We start from the raw sequence: 20,791 nt of genomic DNA, 5'->3' as shown, positions 1-20,791 counted from the left end.
TTTTTTTTTTCTTTCCCTCACCTCCACCAACGGCGCCTGTTAGTCGCGCCGACGACCAGTGGCACGACGCGACGCCTCCATGCTTGAAAAGCGAAACGGCGGAACGTCTCTTTGAAGCCGATACCCGCTTTTGACATCAAATCAATTGCAGGCTGAACGGACTTCTCTTCCTCTCTTCTTCCTCTCGTGTGTGTGGGAGTGCTTTGAGTTTTCTTTTTGTACAGCGATTATCCATTTTCAAGTGGAAGCCTACCTAGACTCAACAAAAATCGTCACTCTCGCATTCGTCCAATTAAGAAGCTTGGCAACTTCAAGTCAAAGTCAATCTGATGATCACGCCTATGTGGCTAATGCTATATGCTAACCAACTGTGGCAGCTTCATGTTTAATTATCCAAAGCGGTGATTGTGCTCGTCTCACAGATAGCGTTGAACGACAGGTTACAAGAGTTAGCCGTGCGTGGCGACTAACTGCTCGGCGCCGCTATTTGGATGCAGGGTAACGGGTCACGTGCGCCTCGGCGCCATCTTCACATTGGCCGTTCAGGAATGAGCCATGTTCATATTTTCTGAGGAGCTGTCTCATTCCATTCCCCATCTTGCGTGCCACAAGACTGATTTTCATTCTCTTCCGCCGGCGCCATTGAGTATTTAAAGGTTGAACTGCACCTGGTGACGGATGGCAATGGGAGAAATCAATGCGAGTAGTCACGCCAGCTGATTTTCTAATCAGCCAATAGTGTCAGCCGTTTGTCGGGCTTCATTAACTAGACAGTTTTGAGCCTTCCTTTTCCCCTCAGTTCACTCGAGAGTCACACATAAGCTGCACGGCATCATTCCTCCATATCGGGTGCGGCCATATATCATTTCAAGCGACTGCAGGGAAATGAAATTAACGGAATTGATGGCCAAACGCCGGGGCGCATTCGTCGCGCCCGAGACGACAGAGGCGCTTTGTTTGGATTTGGCTAAACAACGGGGACTTGCGCTCGTCTGCCGGCTCCATAGCGAGGCCTCCTGGAATAAAACTGCCTCTCCCGGCAAACAAATAGTTCTCTTTTTGCACGTTAGGTAAAGGGTTGAAAAAACTCCAGGCGACACCACCCTCCGTCTCTTGTTTCCGTGTCAGAAGGGGGAACGTCGGGCCGACCTCACGGGCGGAGATCCCGCGAATGCTTTCAATGCGAGCGGCGATAGCTGCCGTGCTCAGTCAGAGGCTAATTGCAGATTGAAAAGTCGAGCGACGGCTGGCAGGAATATCAATGAGGGATAGTGGAGGGAGCCATGCAAAGAGGGCAGATGTTTGGAAGGCAGCTTGGGAACGAGCCCAGAACAGCGACGTGGGTGGCGACACCTGGCGTTCGCTCCACCGAGTCGATCAGGATGCAGGCAAGGCAAAACCACCACAACTGTAATTGAGGCTAAGCCCCATCCAAAGTCCGTCCATCCAAGCTGTCTAGCTTGCTAGCAAAATATCTAGCTAATATTTCAACCCCAACCTTCAAATCCTGATTCACAACAACAACACAAAAACAAAGCCTCTGCTGAGAGGGCAAGGTCGCAGGTCAGCTCTCGGACCCCGCCGGATGTTCCTACTCTAATTGTCAGAAAAGCCGTGACAACACGCGAACGCTTAGAGGATTCCAGGATGGCGGCGCCGAAGGCTTAGCGAGCGCTCGATCGGCAAGACGGCTTCATTGATGAATCTCCCGCGGCAGAGCAACTCGCGGCTTCATCTGCTCCCACCGGGGACAGGATTCCGCGGGGCGCCCGTGTAGATCGCACTAAAGCAAAGAGCGCTACCTTGTTTGATGGAAGCTGCTCATGTGTTTGCACTCTTAGATGCCCTCAAAGCGCACACGAGAGGTTAATTAAGCTGCACGCTTTGTACCAAAAGAAAAAAAAAAAAACCACGGAGTCGCAGACGCTTACCGCTGTAACAGGATTGACATCAGAGGCAAGTTACATCTGATCCCGATTGAACTTGGTGTGACCACACATTTCATCCACGAATAGCATATTTTGAGGCGCAGAAAATTAAAATACTGAATCTCCTTGAAATCCTTCAAAAAATAAAAAATAAACAAGATGGCCCAAAGTTCACAAAGAAGATCTAAAGTAACAACTTGACCATGTTGGAGCAAGCAGGAGACCCTGAGGCCATGTTATCTTCTGACAGCTCCATGAGAAGTACACAGCAAGTGTCAAAGCCGCCGCTCAAAGTCACAAATGCGTCTTTCGGCCATCAGCATCACACCTCCAATGTGGCGCCTCGGTGTCCCTTCGACGCTCAAAGATGGCAGCTTCGGCTTGCGACTCACAACTCAGCGCACGGACGCATAACACTTGTCTTCTAGAAAATTCTCTTTTCAATTGCTTGCGTTGCTGTCAGGTGTTCACGCGCGAGCTACCGTGGCAGTTCACTTCAAAACTTTGACTTTCTAGCTTAAACTTGTCTAGCTTCAGCCAACCAGGCAAATGCTTAGTTAAAAGACACTATGTAATGGGAGCTGTCCGCGGTACCAAAAGAATAATTTTAGCTGTCCGTGGTGCCAACGAAAGAGTTGTCAGCAGCACCAGCGGAAGAATCGGACTTGTCCGTGGTACCAGCAAAATAATTGGAGCTGTCCGTAGCATCAGCGAAAGAATTGGGCACCAGTGGAAAAATGGGAGCTGTCCAGGGTACCATCAGAAGAGTCGGAGCCGTCAGTAGCACCAGCGGAAGAATCGGAGCTGTCCGTGGTACCAGCTGAAGAGTCGGGAGCTGTCCGTGGTACCATCGGAAGAGTCGGAGCCGTCAGTAGCACCAGCGGAAGAATAGGAGCTGTCCGTGGTACCAGCGGTACAGTCGGAGCTATCCGTGGCACCAGCGGAAGAGTCAAGAGCTGTCCGTGGTACCATCGGAAGAGTCGGAGCCGTCAGTAGCACCAGCGGAAGAATAGGAGCTGTCCGTAGTACCAGCGGTACAGTCGGAGCTATCCGTGGCACCAGCGGAAGAGTCAGGAGCTGTCCGTGGTACCATCGGAAGAGTCGGAGCCGTCAGTAGCACCAGCGGAAGAACTGGAGCTGTCCGTGGTACCGAAGGAACAGTCGGGGCTGTCCGTGGTACCATCGGAAGAGTCGGAACTGTCCGTGGTACCATCAGAAGCGTCTGAGCCGTCAGTAGCACTAGCAGAAGAACTGGAGCTGACCGTGGTACTGGCGGAACAGTCGGGGCTGTCCGTGGTACCATCGGAAGAGTCGGAACTGTCCGTGGTACCATCGGAAGAGTCAGAGCCGTCCGTAGCACCAGCGGAAGTATTTGAAGAGTTGGTATTAGCGTCAAATGAAATAAAAAAGATTTGGTGTCAAATAATCCTTTTGAAGTTTCCTTGTTTCTTTTCTTGTTGAGGCAAATTTGCCTTTCGTGGGCCTTATTTTGAAACTTGCAGACAAACAACCAAAAGGATTCAAGTGTGTTGACTGTGCAGATGAAGCCAAGCAACATACTTGCAGAAAGCAAAAAAACAAGGACGTAAAGGCGTGAATGAAACACAGCGCTTGTGTAACATCCACCCAAGCGGATATCTCGTCCCACACACGAGTTTACTTTCATATGCAAATAAAGCTCAAGGTCTTTTCTCCACAATCTCTTCCTGTGCATGACGTGTGTGTGTGCGTGTGTGTAAAGTATTAACACAACACACTGGCAAGTTCATCACTTTTAAGAACTGAGCGTTTCTCTTAGCAGGTTTTTTTTTTATTTACTATTTGTATTTGTAGTATATATTTTTTTTATGGCTTCTCTATTGTCACAAATGTTTGACTATCATGAGTAGGTCCGGGTCATTTTGCCTGCAATGAAAATTCAGAAGAGTGTGTGAGCTTTACTTTTCATTGATTTCCTTTTTTCTTTGGCCTTTACAACAGCGTCCCTCCGAGTTTCTGTGTGAAATATTTTTTTTTTTATTCAAGATTGAAATGCAGGTTAGGTATTCATACGATGTTATCCCGATGACGCGTGAAGGTCGGCGCCGCTGCTGCCGTGCGCCGCGCCCCGCCGTTGTTTGTCCAGCAGAGACGAGGAACGCGACACTGTTTTTTTTTTTTTTTCTAGATTTATATTCAGCCCAATCATCAGACAAGCTGTCACCACTGAGGGATGGCGAAGGTTTTATTGCATTTCGGCGGGACTGGTCCAGACTACAAAGTGGATTTTCTTTGTCACACTTGATGTATCCTTGTGCAAACCTTTTGTCAAATTCCATTAAATGCACAATTTGAATGGGTAATGGCACAGACATATCTTTTATACTGAACCGTCCCGACGTTCGGTTCACAAATACGTGACGAATCGATTTTTTGGAAACAAATGGCTGTTTTAAAAAGAAACTACGGCAGCGATGACATCACCAGGAACAAACATAGTATCTTTGATGAGGCGATCATTTTAATCTGTTTCCCTCTTGCAATTATCAACTCCTTACTCGTGTGAAACTAAATGTTTTTAAATTAACACCTTTGGTGCGTGTGATTCGTCATTTGATGCCGCCATTCGCGGAAATCTTGCTGCCTACGGTGACTTTTATTTTCACCCAGCGCGAACTTGCAAGTAGCAGACGACCAAATGGCGTCTTTGAGGCCAAGGAATATATAGAGGTTCTTTGTGAGAGCGGTCGGCATATGATTACTCCCATTTGAGATCCGGCCTCCGGCAAAACAACAATTAGCTTTTTTTACCTCAGAAATGAAGGAGGGTGTTAATGGCGGTGACTTCTATGCTTTGCTCTTAAAGGCTCTAGAAAGGCGGTCATTACCGAGCCATTTGGACGTATAGAATAATAATTACCGTCAAGGTGCATTTTGATTCCTGAATGCACTTCGCAGTAGGGAAGGGGGACTTTTTCTGGCAACCGAAGTTTTTAATGAAGGCGAGACTTTATCACTTGACCCTGGTTAAAATCATAGCGTTCATTATATATGATGAGTCTTTATTTCGAGCATATTTAAAACATAAAAGGAGGAAAAATTAATACAAATAAAATACAATAAATAACACTTTGAAGTGCTATATTTAAGTTACCCCCCCCCAAAAAAAAAAACGTCCATAAGCTTCTTAATTTTCTATGTGTTGCCGTGAGCCCTGGGAGCAGGAAGTAAAGGCCTCCAAGGGTCTGCTCCATCTTCTGTTGTGTCCATAAACGTACTTTATGTGCAAATGAGACAATGTCAACTTATCATAGGCTTTGGCGTGATTGAAAGGCTTCCCCCGGCGTTATTTGCATGTCAAACAGCGCTCACCGCCTCAATTACCTTTTTACGATCTAATCAAGCGCCACGTTAGCGGCTAGCTTTGTGCGGCGCGATAACCTTCGCCTTATCAGTCGGCTAGTTCACATATCCTCACTGCGGTTCTTTTGCCTCGGCTAAGGCCAATAAAGGAATTTTATGCTAATGCTTTGCGGCCGGGTTGTTCGGGGCCCGGCGCTGAGAGAACAAATGGAACAGGACGATGCGTCCGTGTATGCTAATGTCGCCTCAGCATAAAAGTCAACGTTTGCTGACTGGGAACACCACATGACTCAAAAAAGCACTTTTGTACCGCACATTGGAAAATGAAAGAAATGTCATTTGAAAATTGACAGTACAATATTTTGTTACATGCGTCGGCTATTTATATCAACGTGATTGGATTTCTTCGACCATTTTCGTCCATATCTGGAAGATTTCAACGTGGTATGTTGGCAGCTCTGCTTTGACCTCAAGACTGATGCAAAGAGAAGCAAGAGCTCATTGACTGCCCGCCAAGTGAGTTACGAGCAGCGTGAAGCGTGTCCGCCGCATATTGGGGCCAACAATGCCATTAGCATTTTCGTGATTGAGTCGGAGGCTTATTGCATTTCATTTCCCAGACTCAAACGCCGCATGCTGATGCTTCGAGGTTATTGTTGGGCCGCCCTCTTGATTTTTCTTTCTTTTTTTTTTTTTTTTTTTAATTCCTCGCTGCTATTTCCATTCCTCTCGTGTTCCCGCCTGCCTTTCTCTCATCTCCTGGCTCGCCGGCGCGCAAATAACATTTAATAGCACGGACATTGTGCTCCGTCACGCAGGGCAAGCACATTCATTTCAGCTCATTTGCGGCCCTCCTCCTGCAAAAGAAAGTGCCGCTAATATGAAAGGAATGTCAATGCATGCTTATGAGGAGTGGCAGAAAAAAAATAATAATCAAGTGCCGGTGTCACAAAAGATATATTTGGAAGCCGAACGACATTTAGGATGAAGCCGTGGAGGATGCGGCGAGAATATTTCTCGTCGTTCAATGCAAATATGTAACAAATATTGGCATTGCGTTTGTTCCATCACGGTTTCATCATCCAATCGCAGAAAGCTCACGGTCACGCACGACATTGTAACGCCCGATGTCGGCCATTTGTCTGCGGCGAATTGCACGCAAGCATCTTTTTTGAGCCCGCACTCGACTCTCATTTTCATTTCGTTCACATTGAAGATCACTTCACAGATTCTTCACCAGCGAAAATTTGATTAGTGCGGCCGGGCAACATATATGATTAAAGCGTGGCGGCCGATATCGAATCTAGTTCAAGAGTAGACAGGTGGATGGAATGTCAACGTTATGAGCAGGCTTACTTAGCTCACTGAATACAAATGAAAAAAACTAATAAACCTATTTTATCACTATTTTTTGTATTTGTGTCATGCAGCTTTATTTTGGTCTTAAAGGCAGATGAAGTCCATAAAGAGAGTTGGAAGCGGCTTTACAAAGCGGCTTTATGCGCCCCGTGCATGAATGCAGCCACTGGGAGATGCTTCTTTTCTCCTCCCTTTCCAATTTCTTGCCGCCTCCATTAGTCGCGCCGCCGTGTGTGTGAAAGGAGATGAGAGGCTCACGGGAGGAGGGCGTCGCTCCCCCAAAACCAGCAGAGCACGGCACTAGGAGTCGCTAATGAAGTCCTCGCATCCGGGAGTATGTTTATCATTTTCACGTAAACGTGGCAGGCGCCATGCTCGGCGTCTTGTTTATCCCGACCGCGGCTGCCGTCACCTCCTCCGCAAAATCGAGAAGGAGGAGGTGGCAGTTTCATTTTCATGATTCATAATAGGGTCACGATTCACAAACTTGCCGCACAACTTTCACTTATCTGCTGAACATGAAACGTTTTCCATCATTTGGATGGAAAAATGAAAAAAAAAAAAAGAATGGCAGTTTATTTGCTGACTGAAATGATTTGGTTTTGGCAAGTGCTGAGTGCTTTCGTTGGACCGAAGATGATCTTAAAAATAAGTCAGCTCAGATTTGTCAGGAATCGGCCAGCCAGATCAGAAAGCTCGCCTGTTTGCCAAATAAGCTCACCTCGGGGACGCCGCCGCCGCTGTTAGCTTTGTGTAAGGCCGGCGCCAAACACTCGCTTTGGTGTTGAGCAGAGGATTTTCGTCGCGTCGCCATTACAACTTCGCCGCTTCTCCAGAGAAATCTCGTTTTGCGCCAGCGTTGCACGCGTGAACAGCATTTTCATGCCTTACACGGGTCACACATTTTTTTTTGTCGTGTGTGCTTTTAGTGTAGACAAAAATCGCACCGAATCATTTGAAAACATACAAAAAGAGCATGTCAACAAACTATTTTGAACTTAACTTTAACTTTAGGGGGACACATGGTAGCCGTTTATGCTTTTTCCTCACCGGTTCCATCCTCGGGCTCACAAGAATTTGGAATTCCAGGAGACACGTGTTTATTTTGTTCTCCGACAGAAACAAACACGGACCGAGGAAGCCTAGTCACGTCTTCCCCGGAGACTTCCTGTCTCGGAATAATGCGGCCGGCTCGTGAGACCCCCACCGGGGAGCCACATAAATATCCATAATCAGCGCCGAGCAAACAAAGGGACGGACGGGGAGGAGATGGTCGGTCTTCTGCCTCAGCTGAGCTAGCTAGCAGACGTTCCTCCCAGCTGGGCTGCCTGTCGCGCGTCAACAACGTCAGCAAAGCAGCCTCTGGGGGACGGAGGACCTACTCGCTGGCAAATTTTAGGCCGCATTTGTAACCTCGAGAGATGAGCGATGGAAAATAATAAAAGGGAAATATGCCAACAAGTCAAAACACACGCTCACCTCCCACCCAAAAAACTTTTTCGACGGTAAACAAAACAGGCAAAACCAGCAAAGCTCCGACGGGGAAAGTTCGGAGGCAAAGGCGTCGTCTAATGACTGCTGTGAGCTTGCATTTGAAAGGCTCTCTGCATGTCTTTGATGTGTTGATTTCCAAATCATCTCCATGCACTCAGGAGTCATGAACATTTATAAGCTGCGCCGCCGCCGCCGTCGCAGCCGCGTGCCGAGCCTCCGACCTCAAAACGCCGCGTACTTTCCTTGAGCTAATATCCAAAATTGAAATTTACAGCCGCGTATGATTGGCGCCCTACGACCGAGTTTGCTCGGAAACGCATCTTAAAATTCAACACGAGGATCTATTTGGACTATTTTTAGACTTCCTTTCCTGGGAAGACTTTCTTCAAGCTTGTGATTGGCTAAAGAAGCTTGACCGTTATACGGACAATCAGATGGTTTATTTTTGTCCAATTAGATTTCAGCGTCCGTGCTGCCATGACTATGGCGATCAGGCCAAAGTTGGCGGTTTTGGAAAATCCAGCGGCAGCTCTTTGGATCCTTCTGCTTGGAGGACCTTGACAGAATCACCCCCTGATAGATTTGCGGGGTGAAATCTTTATTTCAGGAGTGACACATTAATCGGCGTCACCCTCCGGCGGCGGCAGCGGCGAACGCTTATCACATGAGCCGAGCCGAACGACGACAAGTGCTTTTTAATTAATTAGCGCCGGAGGTCATTTCTCAGCGAAAAATTTGTGTGTGAGAATGTGTTTGTGAGCGCTTCATTAACATTTACAAGTAACTATTTGCCCACAGATGAGCTTTTTCCACTCATGGCTGGAAACACACACACAAACTCACACACAGTCATTTATCTCCCACACAAATTGCGCAGGGAGGACAATGGCTAGTGTCAACAGGAAGTGATGACGTCAGCGCCGCTGCTCAGCGGGGTCACGCCGCTGCCATTGCATCCGATGGAGATTTAATTGCATTTAAATGCTGCGGGTAAATCAAGCGGGGTGAAGTGGATTTTTTTTCCTCATTGACGCCAACTTCATCACCGCAAGAAAACTAAACATTAATTTAGTTTCCCATAGCAACTGCATCCATGCGAGAAAAGCAAACTCATTGGATCATTGTTTTGGGCAAAATGAGCTTCGCAAGTCAAAATGTAAAGTGTCATCAAGATTCAAACGACAGGAAAAAAAGCAATATCTAGCTCAGGTAGAAAAATTCCACATGATTAAAAGTTGTGTTTTGAAATCTTGATATTCTATTAAAATACAAGTTTAATGAGGGAGGAAACACGTTTTAATTATCTTTTACACAGAAATGGCTTGCTCTAACGAGAATTAATTAATTCTCTGAAAAAGAAAACTTTTTGTAAGCAGAAATGTCAGAATGATGCATTCCAAACCTACCCGAACCATTAATAGGCCAAGAGCGAAAATAGCTGGATCATAATTGCATGCACATTATTTGGCAACACGACAGCAAACTCAAATTTGAGAGAAGGCACGACGACAGCGTTCTTTGTGACACGCCCGAATCAGAAGACAAAAACCAGAACGTGGGAAGACAAAAAAAAAAAAAAAGAAAAGGCGACGGCTTTAAAATATTCATCAGTAGCACGCTTCTCTTTTCAGCAGCCTGTCATCTGCTTTTGTAAAGCAAAGAAATGAAACTTTTCGCCAAACAAAAGCGTCGTCACGCAAATGAGCCCAAAAAGTGCCAGCAAACAATTTGGGGCTCGACTTCAACGTCCACACAATTCAACAAATCACGCTTGGCAACTTATCCAGTCGACTCGCCAAATAGTAGCAAAGCAAATAAGCAATTTTGATTGCCACAAACGAAAACAATAATTCAGCAATGTCAACTTGCTCGACTTACCGCAATTTCACGTCTTGGGACGTCTTGAAGTTTTTTCCTATGATTTTGTGGCTGCATTTCTTCTTTCTTTTTCCACAACACATTCGGATTTCTTTACCCAAATGTCGCTTCCCCGCTCGCTTTTCTCGTTTCAATTGCTCTAAGAACACTTTGTTCATCTTGAATCAATTGGCAAGATTCAAGATTCTTGACTCTTGAGTCAATTGCAAGCGCTCGCTCCGGTTTAAGGGTTGAGTGACGTCATCCAGCCAAACAGGGCAAATAAAAAACAGACAAAGAAACAAATACATAAATAATCATACTAAATATTTAAAAATATATATATATCAATGAGCTGAAACAACGTTATATAATTTTGTCGTCTCGTATCAGTAAACGAAACTTTCTTCACCTTGACAAGTCAAATGCGAGCGCTCGTCGGGGTTGAGGTCGTGACGTCATCCAGCCGAGACCGGGCAAATAAACAAAGAAACAAACAAATACATAAATAATCCCACTAAATATATTAAAATATATATTAATGAGCTGAAACAACATGATATAATTTTGTCAAGTCTCGTATCAGTAAACAAAAACTCAGACATTTGGGCAGTTTTTAATCTGTAAAACACATTTCGTCTGTAACACTTGCTTCTTGTCACGTGATAAGGCTCTCTAACAAACAAACCCGAAAGTAACAGTCTGTTTCCATCAGGCCAGGATTGTGCAATCTGCACATTCTGGCAAATTCCCTCGGGGGAGCAGCGATGGCCCACAAGACTTAGGTTTTGGATCATTTCTGATTTTCCTGAATGGCACCACATGTGTGGCTTGAACAAATGCTATGCTAACAAATGAGATTAGGCAATTAGGCTTGAGCCTGCCTAGGTTCAAGGTCACTTTTCCACGTTCAGAAAGTGCAAAAAAAGCTGAAACATTTGCCATATCACTTGGATTATATCTTGGAGAGAAACACATTCACGACATCTTCGTGAACAGGGACTTCCTCCAAGCGTCGTAATCTTTCCTCAGGCCTCCAATGCGGCCCACGATGAAGATGGTTTGCACGCCAGCTTCGGTCAGACACGAGCTCACCACATTCCCCCCGCTACTGCCCTACAAAGCGTCATTAGGTCGGCCCGTTGCAATATTCCCGCCATGTTGTCAAAAGGTCTTCTTAATTAACTCCAACACAAGCGGACACGTCCAGATGACGGCCCGTGCCGGAGGACCTTTAAAAGGCCGCGTGAATTCAAAAGAACAGAAGTCCAAACCGTTCGGCAAGCAGACACTTTCTCACGTAACATCCACCCATGTGGATATCGCAACTTTATTGAGCAATAAAAAATATACACAAGGAAAATATCCCTTTCATTTTCCCCCATAGTGTTGTTCATTCTTGTGCGAATCTCATCCTCAAAGTAGTTCCACGCCAAGGAGTCAGGATCAAAAAACAAAATAAAACAAGTTCTTTGTTAGGATCCTTGACTTGATTCCAAAAGGTTTTCAGTCTGGTTTGGTGGAGCAAAGTTAAGTGTTCACATTGAGCTGAGCCTCGGCGTAGATCTCCGCCAGTCTCTGGAACTGAGGCCCCCAGCCGTCCAGGTCGTGACTGTCCTCCTCGGAGCGTGCTCCAGTCCCGGGAGAGTCCAAAGGACTGATGGAGCCTGTGGGCGAACCCTGGCCCTCGTAGGCGTACGTCTGCAGCGAGTCGTAAGGCGGCCCGCTGGTGTCCATGTTGGCCTCCACCAGTCTCTGCTTGATAAACTCGTGGACGTCCACCTCGTCCAGGTGCAGCGAGGGGCTCCGCTGGCCTCGGGGTCCGGCGGCGCCACCGCACAGCCGCCTGGCTTCGGGGCGCACGTCCCGCCGGAACTTGAGCTCCTCGGCGGCGGCCGGGTTGCGGAGGGCGATGATGTCAAAGGCCTCGGTGTCTTCCTCGCCGCCGCCCTCGTCGTCGTACGTGACCACGTTCTCGCGGATGTCCTCCTCCGATATGATGAGCGGCTCCTTTTTGCTGCGCTTCAGCGTCACAAACAGAACCACGATGGCTGCGGGACACAAGATAAAAAAAATCAACAACGAACCTCCAGCCTGAGGGACTGCCCGAAGTCATGATGGACAAGCAGCAATGGCCGTACATTGGCATCTTACATTTTTACACGTCTGTGTGTTTTATGTCGTTGTTTTTCTCTGGGGATCATCGACGGTGTCCCGTAAATAAATGTGAGTTGCGTGTTCAATTAACTGGATCCCGTTAAGGCCCAGCTGCTGCGTTGTTCATGCTAATGCCAGCGTGAAGTGTGCATTCATTCAAAACACAAACGGCGTAGCTCGTAAACACACGCTGATTTTGTTTTATGTGCATATTCATTCGATTCTTCAAATGGGATGATAAAAATCAGCCGAGCATGTCGGGGTCGTAAATCATTAACGCGCTTTGGAAGACGCTTCCGACGCGGCTTCCGCTAGGATGTTTCGCAAGGGTCGGACATTTTGGGTCAGTGGTGGAGGCGGGCAGATGCAAAGCAGCAAGAGTTCTTATTCTTGAAAGGCCATTTTGACCTACAAGTTCTCTGTGCCGTTCTCATTAATTGTGTTCCTTCTGATGTCTGACAGGTCACCGCCATGGCGGGCTCAAATAAACGGCGTCTTTTTACAGTAGCGTCGGCCGCATCTAAAAGAGACTTGATTTCGCTCCATTAGCGCACGCACCGATTCGGCTCGTCAGAATCAAAAGCCGGCGCTGAAAATAGATTCCTTTTTGACAAAGTGACAGATAAGAGGCGCCTGGACAGTGTTTAAAAAACACATTTCATTCTCCAAGATGACGACACTGTTGCAGAGGGAAGGCAAGATAAGCTGCTGCTTCTCAAACTTTGCCGAGTTTGGGAACAAAAGGGGTGAGACGTTTTAAATCAGGATTGTTTGATTATTTTGATCGTGTGCGTGTGGATTATTTCTAATTTGTCAATTTGTTTTTTATTTGTTATTTCATGAAACAACATGTCTGCTATCACGAATAGCTACAAAGATGAGCTATAAAGATTTTTTTTTGTTGCTATTGTACAAAATGGCAACTCTCAAGAGGAGCATTTGAACAATCCACGACTGAGTGTCAGATTGATCGTTTTGTCCCATTGTGGGAATATTTCTATACCTTATGAGCGCAGCGGTGATCATCACGAAAACAAATTGAGAACAGAGCGCGTCATCAATAACACAACACGGAGTGGTTCAGACAAGGCCAACGCGGCGCACTTGAAACATCACGTGGACGCCAGCTCGCTCGGAACGGCCTTTCCAAAGTCGTGAGTGATGCTTCACTCCGTCCGTCCATTTTCTGTCTCCTTTGTCCTCCCCTCACGTCGTCCTTCGCAAGCTCCTCCGTGTCTCCTCCTGCCCCCAGGCCTCTTTCTTTCTTGCCAGCCTCATTCTAACCCCCCCCCCCCCCCCCCGTGTCCTTACACGTGCACACGACGTCCCTCCTACATGCTGCAACCTTCTTCTTTGACGATGCGTTCACAATAGACGCCGTCCCCCAAAAAACAGACGTTGCAACAGCTCATGTTACTTAGTAACGCGATGTTCCAAAATCTTCCGGTAACGATTCAATCCAGACAAGTAGTCAGACGACAACTTGTGCTCAACTCACCCAGCAGGATGACGATGCACAGCAAGATGGCGACGAGCGCTCCGGTGCTGAGGCCCGCCGAGGACAGGAAGGCTTCGCCTTGGCACATGCGGATCTTGCCGTGGCGCTGGCACGGGCATACGTGTAGCGTCAGCGTGCTGGTGCCGCTCAAGGACGGCTCGCCGCTGTCCCACACCACCACCGGTAGCTCGTACATCTCCTGCGTCAGGTGGTTGAAGCGCCGCCGCCGAGCCACGATGCTCGCTGTGCTGTCTGCCGCATGGAAACGAGCAAAGTGCCATACAAATAAATAAATAAACAAACAAACAAGGAAACAAACAAATAAATAAATAACTCGCTTTCTTAAGATGGAACCCAGGGGCAGAATATACAATGAAAACAGAAGGGGCCCCAAAGTTGAACCCTGTGGGACACCAGCCAACCATAGAGCAGAGTGGGACTCAGCGAATAAGGCAAATAAGGCGCGCTACCGCGACTGCCCACCTGGTGTTGCAAATCATTCAACAGAACACTCCGTAACAAGTACTGCAGTCAAGTCCAACAAAAAAAAAAGGCACACATAGCCCTAAAAGATGACGATTATTTTTTGAATACAGGACCTTTGATCTTGTAAATGCTCAGTCGAGCGGCTTAATGAACAAAGCGGACCTTATGTAGCCTGCAGGCGCTCTCCGCTTTAAAATGTCGAGAGGTCCAATCGGGAGTGTAAATGCTTGTCTATGCGTTTGGCTGTCTCCCAATCCGAGGTACGCCAGCGGGCGTAAATGGAAAATAATCTGGATGGATGCACATTGCTGCGAGATCGGCCCCCCTCGCCAATCTTCTGTGAATAATTGCTCTGATGGACAGCGGGAACGACAACGCGCACTTCAAGCTTTATTAAGTCGGACTCGCCGTATCAGCGAATCAGCACGCAGGCGGGTTGGCGGTCAGGTGGCGAGGGGGCGCATGCAAATAAGACTCGGGGATGCAGGCAGATGCGTGGCAGATGTGTGACCTATTCTTTTTGACTGAGGATGATTAGGAGTCAAAATGTTAGAGCACATTTGACAAATGACTTGAACGAATTCAGACATTTTTTTAAAATCTATCTAAGCTCACCGAGGAAACTCTGTGTTTTTTGCCGATGAACTAAGTGGTCCCTTTTGTCCTCAGCCTCTCCTCGGCAAACACTTGTGTGCATCTTCTCGCAGAGCACAAATCAGGCAGCAGAGATCAACGAGAAGACGGGAGGAGGCGCAGGTGGGTGGGCGAGAGCTGCGTGCCTGTTGATTAACGCTGCGGCGTGACGGCCATCTGTGGTGCTGGGACGTCTTCCGTGTGTGTGTGTGTGAGACACAGGTAATCAGCCAGGAGGCAGAGTGTGTTCCTGAGAGCGACTGGGAACCTCGTTAATGCTTTTCAGCGCGTCTGCATTGCACTTGGCTTCCCGCAGAGCGTCTGGAAGCACGACGACACTATCATCATTACGACCCCGGCTACATATGTGCTGTCCACACGTGTCCAATTACCAGCTCGACAACACACCGCCTAACTGAAGACGCCATGAGAGCCAAAAGCGGACCTGACATAAGATCAGCACTGCCTCCCAAAACACAGAAGAAAAAAAACCAGACGTCTGTTTACAAGCCAGAAAACGACACCGAAAAGCAGATCATCGTCTCACTTAGACTCCAACAGTCTGGGAAAACAAGAAGCAATTTGTAGAATGAGTAGTTTTATTGAGTCTTCCACTAAGGTGGGTTCTAAAAATGTTGGTTTTTCCGAAACATTGAAATATGACAATTAAAATAAGTTCTAGGCCAAAATTCATCTTGGGAATTTTACGTGGGAATATTTGTCAACAGCTGGGTGGGGGGCAAAAAGAATTTTTGTCGTGTGGGAAGTTGCGGCGTGTTGTGTGTCATCAAGGCGTCTCGCGCCGAAACATCATCATTGACGGGGACCGGTCACGCTGTTCGAGAAAATTCTGACATTTTCCCCAAATGGGACTAGAACAGCGTGTTCATGTTTGAGCGGCACGCCAGGCACGGCAAAGTATTAAAAAAAAATACAGGAAATAACTGTGAAAGCATCTACGGCGGGTTGAGGTGTGCGAGCAAGCGGCCGGAGTAGAATGAAAAATGAAGTCCCACGACACGTTTGCCTGGGAGAGAGAGGGAGAGCTCACTGAAGTGGACTGAGCACTTTTTTCCCTTCCAGGACGTGCTGAAGCGGACATTAAAGCGCCGCAGGAACACGACGGCCTCCGCTGTGGGGGGTGTGTGTGTGTGTGGGGGTCGCTTTAGTCGGGAGGATAAAAATATCACATTGGCTCGGCAGAGACTAATCACGTAACAGCTCTGTCCTTTTACAAAGATACCGTTAAGCCTTATTTGGACAGCAGCATTCCGCACCAAGTTTTTCTGCACAACTCAAAACTTGAAAAGAAATACTTCAATATGAAAATAGCACTCTATCATTTTGATCAAAACATAAAGTGATCATAGATAAGAACTCAGAGAACATTATACTGCTCCTTCTGTGTGTGTGTGTGCAGTATAATACAGACAATCAAATTCTTTTCAGAGAGGATAAAGAATATATGCATGTGAGTATGATGGTCTGCTAACATGTCGCTGCATTATTTCTACTCAAATATCGGTTGCATAATGGAACATTGATTTAAGAAAATCCCCAAAGTTTTTTTTTAACTGTAAAACAAAGTAAAAATCCAGTTTTCTTTTGTGCTGATTTCAGAGACTATCTCACATGTACTTAAGTAGAGTTGAGATCCCTTTAGTTTTTTCTTTTTTTTTTTTTTTTTTTTTTTAATCGGTACTTTTGCCATCTCTGCTAGTTAGTCAGCAAGCGCTTAGCTTTAATGGTGCACGATTTGCCGGCAGCGTTTGACCCGAGCTCGAAGACGTTTTGTCAGTACAGCGCGGCGTTGGCATTTAAGAGAGCCATCACTAATGGCTCCTCTTAAAAGTCAACTTTGCTAAAGTGACTGAAATCAAGCGGAGGGAGAAAGCATGGCAGCCTTCCTCACTATTGAGTAGGACGTTTTCACCAAATTGTGTGTTGGACATCGTTACCAAAAGCGTTTCTGTCCGCCTTAACCTGTCCAACAATGATGGCCGCTGGAAGATGTCAAAAGCAAAGATTTACACGCAAACAAATTTGCGGCAGTGTTCAAAGCCTTCCTCCGTTTATCTCGTCCTTGCCGCCACTTGAATTGATTTCGCCCCGTCGGTCGGCACGCACGAGCGAAAACTCAAACACCTCGTCGGAGTCTCACCCAGCAGAAAGGAGGTCATGAGAGATTTAGCGGTGTGAATGACTGCGAGGGATTTTTCTCTGCGGCACAACAAGAGAGCCGCTTCTTTTTTTATTTTTTTATTTTGTATTAAGACCCGCCACTGAGCAGCCGCATAAAAGAGAACGGCGAGGAAGCCGCTCGGGGTGTGAGAGGAGCTTACTTTCATGACAAGACGGCGGTTGTGGACGGCATCGTGCGGCTCGGGCCCACGCGGCAGAGGACTTCTAATCCTCGTGGGCCGAGTACTTTAATGCCGTCTTGTGCCAGTGCGGGTGAAAAACCGCTTGCGAGCGGGCTCCGCTGGAGCTGAAGCAGCTTAACGCCATGAACGCAGCTGCAGTTTGACATTTTTGGACAAACTCGACTGGCATGACTCAAAACCCCAAACTGTGGCATGACGTTTGTCGCGCACTTGAGAAACTTGACATGAGGTTGCCACTTGTAAGTGGCGGCATGGAGCCCATTTTATGTGACTGCGCCCTCTTTATCGCTTTCAGGTTGAGGACGAACAAGTACAGCCGGGCGAGACATTTATTATCCGGCCCTTCCGATCTGACGCATCTTTTGATTTGATTTACCTTTGGCTGAATTGCAAAGTCACAGTAGCTATTTTCGTCTGGCTTTTACCTCGCACGATACGTCCGCGGAGGACGGCGCCATGACCTTCGGCTAAGCGAGACTTTTGTCTTTGTGTCCTCGTGAGGAACATCGCTGCGGGGTGCTGAGCCGTATCAAATTATTTCAGATATTGTCGTCTGTGGCAGAACAAGCAAATGACACTCAAGTACGCAGTAACAATTGAAGGATTAAATTCAGCTATTGTCATAAAAATGTTCTGGAGGTGCATTAGAACAACTTAAAAATGTCAATAAAATCGAATGTAAATCAGAAAAAAGGAGTGAAACAATTCCAATTTTTGATATCTGTCTTGAAATTGAGAACATGATCCAAAACGCTAGCACCAAAGCGGGTTTGAGTGTGCCTGAGCGCGAGACGTCTGATCATCGCAGTCCCACCTAAAGCGAGGTGTTGGGCAGGAAGGGTTGCCATGGCAACACCTTCCGTCTGCACCACACAAATGTCGGCGCTCGGGGGAGAGTAGCACAGCGAGAGCGCCTCTAATCCATTTGACAAGCGCATGCGAGCACACACCCCGGCCGGCGAATACGAAAAAAGATGTCTACATTTTCCTTTCAACTTTGAATTTCTGTCATTTCGGGAATATTTGCTGTGCAGCCCCCAAAAGTCAAAATGGAAGAACTATTGTAAAAACAGACATCGCAGATATGAGAAATATTTTAGACTCTAAGAATAGTTTTCAATTAGAGGCCGTTAGCTTTTGCTTCTCCGTCTTTCTCGCCATCCCTTAACGAGAACTCAAAAGGCAAAATCGTGACCGCACATATCTTACATCCAACTCTCATTTGTCATTCCAAAGTCACAGGCACGAGTAACAACTTGATTTTGATTCAATGGCAGACGCGGCCTCCAGATGTCAAGCCCACATCAGCCATCTTTTTTCCCCAGCCGGCGTAGGGAAGGGCAGGCCGGCGGGAACTCATAAGAAATGCAAACATAAGCGACGGCGTGGCTCAATTACCTTCGTTGTCCTTCAGGGTGAAGTTGGGATTCACCGGCATCTGGCTGGCCAGAGCGAAGGAGAAGCGCTGTCCGTTGGCAAAGTCGTCCTTGTCCACGGCGCCGATCGTCTGGATCACCTGACACCAGACAAGCTCGTTAGCTGGGACGAGACCGAGAACGGCCGCGAGGACTGACTTGAGTTCCTTTTAATTGGCGACAACCGGTGGCAGCCGCCTCGGGACAGAAACAAGCTGCCGGCAGAGATTTTTTTCCTTAAGTCAGAGATCTGTTTGCTCAGATTCATCTTTGCAAATCTCCCATCCAATTCGGAGTTCTACCATCTGTGATTAACTAACAAACTCCATCTTGAAGGTGCCTTTTGGTTAGTTTGGCCTCTGTTCATCATTGAGTTTTTTTCCGGTTGAACGGCAGGTTGCGAAAAATTGATGGCGGCAATCTTCTTAATGAACCCGCAAGAAGGTTCCACGTTGCGTGACGGCAAACACACAAAGCGCCGCTCGCTTTCTTGAACGAGTGCAGCCGAGCTTTTGTCATTGCTCGCACTTAATCTGCAGTAAAGCCGCCGCTGCGTCTTTTAGCGCAAACTATAATTCAAATTTCTCCCCAACTAGCTTCAAATAATTAGAAATGAGGTTTTCTTTTTTTTAGTCTTTCTGTTCCGGCAGCGAGTCGGCCTCTTAGCCATTTTCGTGTGACTGATTGCTCTCTATCTCCAGAAAAGGAGACAGAAAAAAAAAAGCTTAATTCAAATGACTCAAGCAGCAGTTAGAGCAAATTGGAAGGAGCTTCAATTGCCAGAAATTGTGTCATTTGTTTGTCCCATTTTCATTGGCAACTGAAAAACAAACAAGGAGATCATTATCAGTTAGCCTTTTTATCCCCCCCATACTCAGGATTTAATTTTAGGATCAGATCAAAAATATCAAATTGAAATATTTGCCACAAGACAACTTAACATATTGACCCAAAAAACGAAAAATCAGTGAGCCGCCTCGGCTGAAGACCAACACCCACCTGTCCAGCCCTGGTGCCCTCGCAGACGACGACCTCCTCGTCGGCAGCGGCCACTTGCGGTGCGTTGTCGTTGACGTCCAGCACCTGCACGGTGACCGGGATGGAACTGAGGAGCCCTGGATTGTCTGCCACAAAGAGCAAAGCAAGAAAGTTCAAGCCGTGCCATCGTTAGCATGTTGCGCTAACATCCTGGACGCTAAAAAATGGCCGCCTTGATATTTGGGCGAGGCAGACGATCGCTAAGCTAAAGTGAAAATGGACAGAACGGGAATGAAACCTCCCTCGGTGGCTTTGTCGTTCCTGGAGTTGTTTAGCAAAACATGACGGCGGGCCTGGTTGTAGACTCGAGAAACGTCAACTAATTAGCCTTCGGTGATCCTGTAAACTGTGTCTGACGTGCCATCGTGTCTTAGCTTTGATATTTTTTGAATGTCACACCTGCCTCCTATCATGACCATAATCTTCAACGTGAGGGACAAAGTGAAGAAAATGTTTCTTAACATCGTTTTCCTGGTGTGCTCATTGTGGTGCGAGTTTCTTTTCTTTGACCAAGGTCGTTCGCGCCGGTGCTGCTGTTGCATTTAGCACATGATTACATTGGCACTTGTGAGCTAGCACCTGAGGCTTCTTTGACACATTTTCACTCACAGACAGGCGTCCTTTTTTTAGGCGGAGGCTCTGGGCCGCATGCAAATGAGCGACGGCGCAGATAATGAAACATTAGCATGCGCTACCTGTGTTTCTTGGCAGGGGATTTGCCTAATTGTGATTACAAGTTATCTGATAGCTAAAGTTAGCGGGGGCCTGCTTTCATTTAATTAATTGTTACTGTATGAAAGGACATTGGACAATTGGGACTAATTTGATTTTGCTAGTCAATTATCAGGAGGAGTACGCCTGATCTCATATGAATGCACTCTAATCAATGTGTAAATGATGCGCCTCATCCTCAGGAAAGGCAATTGAAAATTTCACGCTTCATATTGTCCATATTTACCCACTTTGGTGATTGCATCATCACGTTGCATCAAGAGTGCGCGAGCGGCGTGTTACCCGCCGGGTACTTACCGACCTCCGAGGCCATCACGGTGATGTTGTGCCAGGCCGTGTCCTCTCGATCCAGCGGCTGCGTAGTCCTGATGGTGCCGCTGATCTCGTCGATGCGAAAGTAGATTGGCTCCGCCTCCTTTTTGTCCACGTAATACCTGAACACATCAATCGGTCAGCCATCGGAACTCT

General features: G+C 47.1%; 1 protein-coding gene across 2 annotated transcripts in view; it reads right to left on the bottom strand.

Annotated features, from left to right (window-relative positions):
- Positions 1-10,580: 10,580 nt before the first annotated feature.
- Positions 10,581-20,791, bottom strand: part of LOC125986117 (cadherin-18) — an 80,538-nt gene continuing 70,327 nt past the window's right edge. For both annotated transcript variants that reach the window (XM_049749542.2, XM_049749544.1), the window contains 5 exons: positions 20,621-20,757; positions 19,553-19,677; positions 18,537-18,654; positions 13,636-13,887; positions 10,581-12,031 (listed from right to left, as the gene is read on the bottom strand). In XM_049749542.2, coding sequence (XP_049605499.1) covers positions 11,511-12,031; positions 13,636-13,887; positions 18,537-18,654; positions 19,553-19,677; positions 20,621-20,757 — 1,153 coding nt within the window. In that variant the 3' untranslated portion in view covers positions 10,581-11,510. The remainder of the gene's footprint in view (positions 12,032-13,635; positions 13,888-18,536; positions 18,655-19,552; positions 19,678-20,620; positions 20,758-20,791) is intronic.

This window comes from Syngnathus scovelli, chromosome 18, assembly GCF_024217435.2.
Source record: "Syngnathus scovelli strain Florida chromosome 18, RoL_Ssco_1.2, whole genome shotgun sequence".
NCBI classification, from domain to species: Eukaryota; Metazoa; Chordata; class Actinopteri; order Syngnathiformes; family Syngnathidae; genus Syngnathus; species Syngnathus scovelli.
The sequence above is the reverse complement of the archived record's forward strand: the minus strand, read 5'-3'. Positions and strand labels throughout refer to the sequence as shown.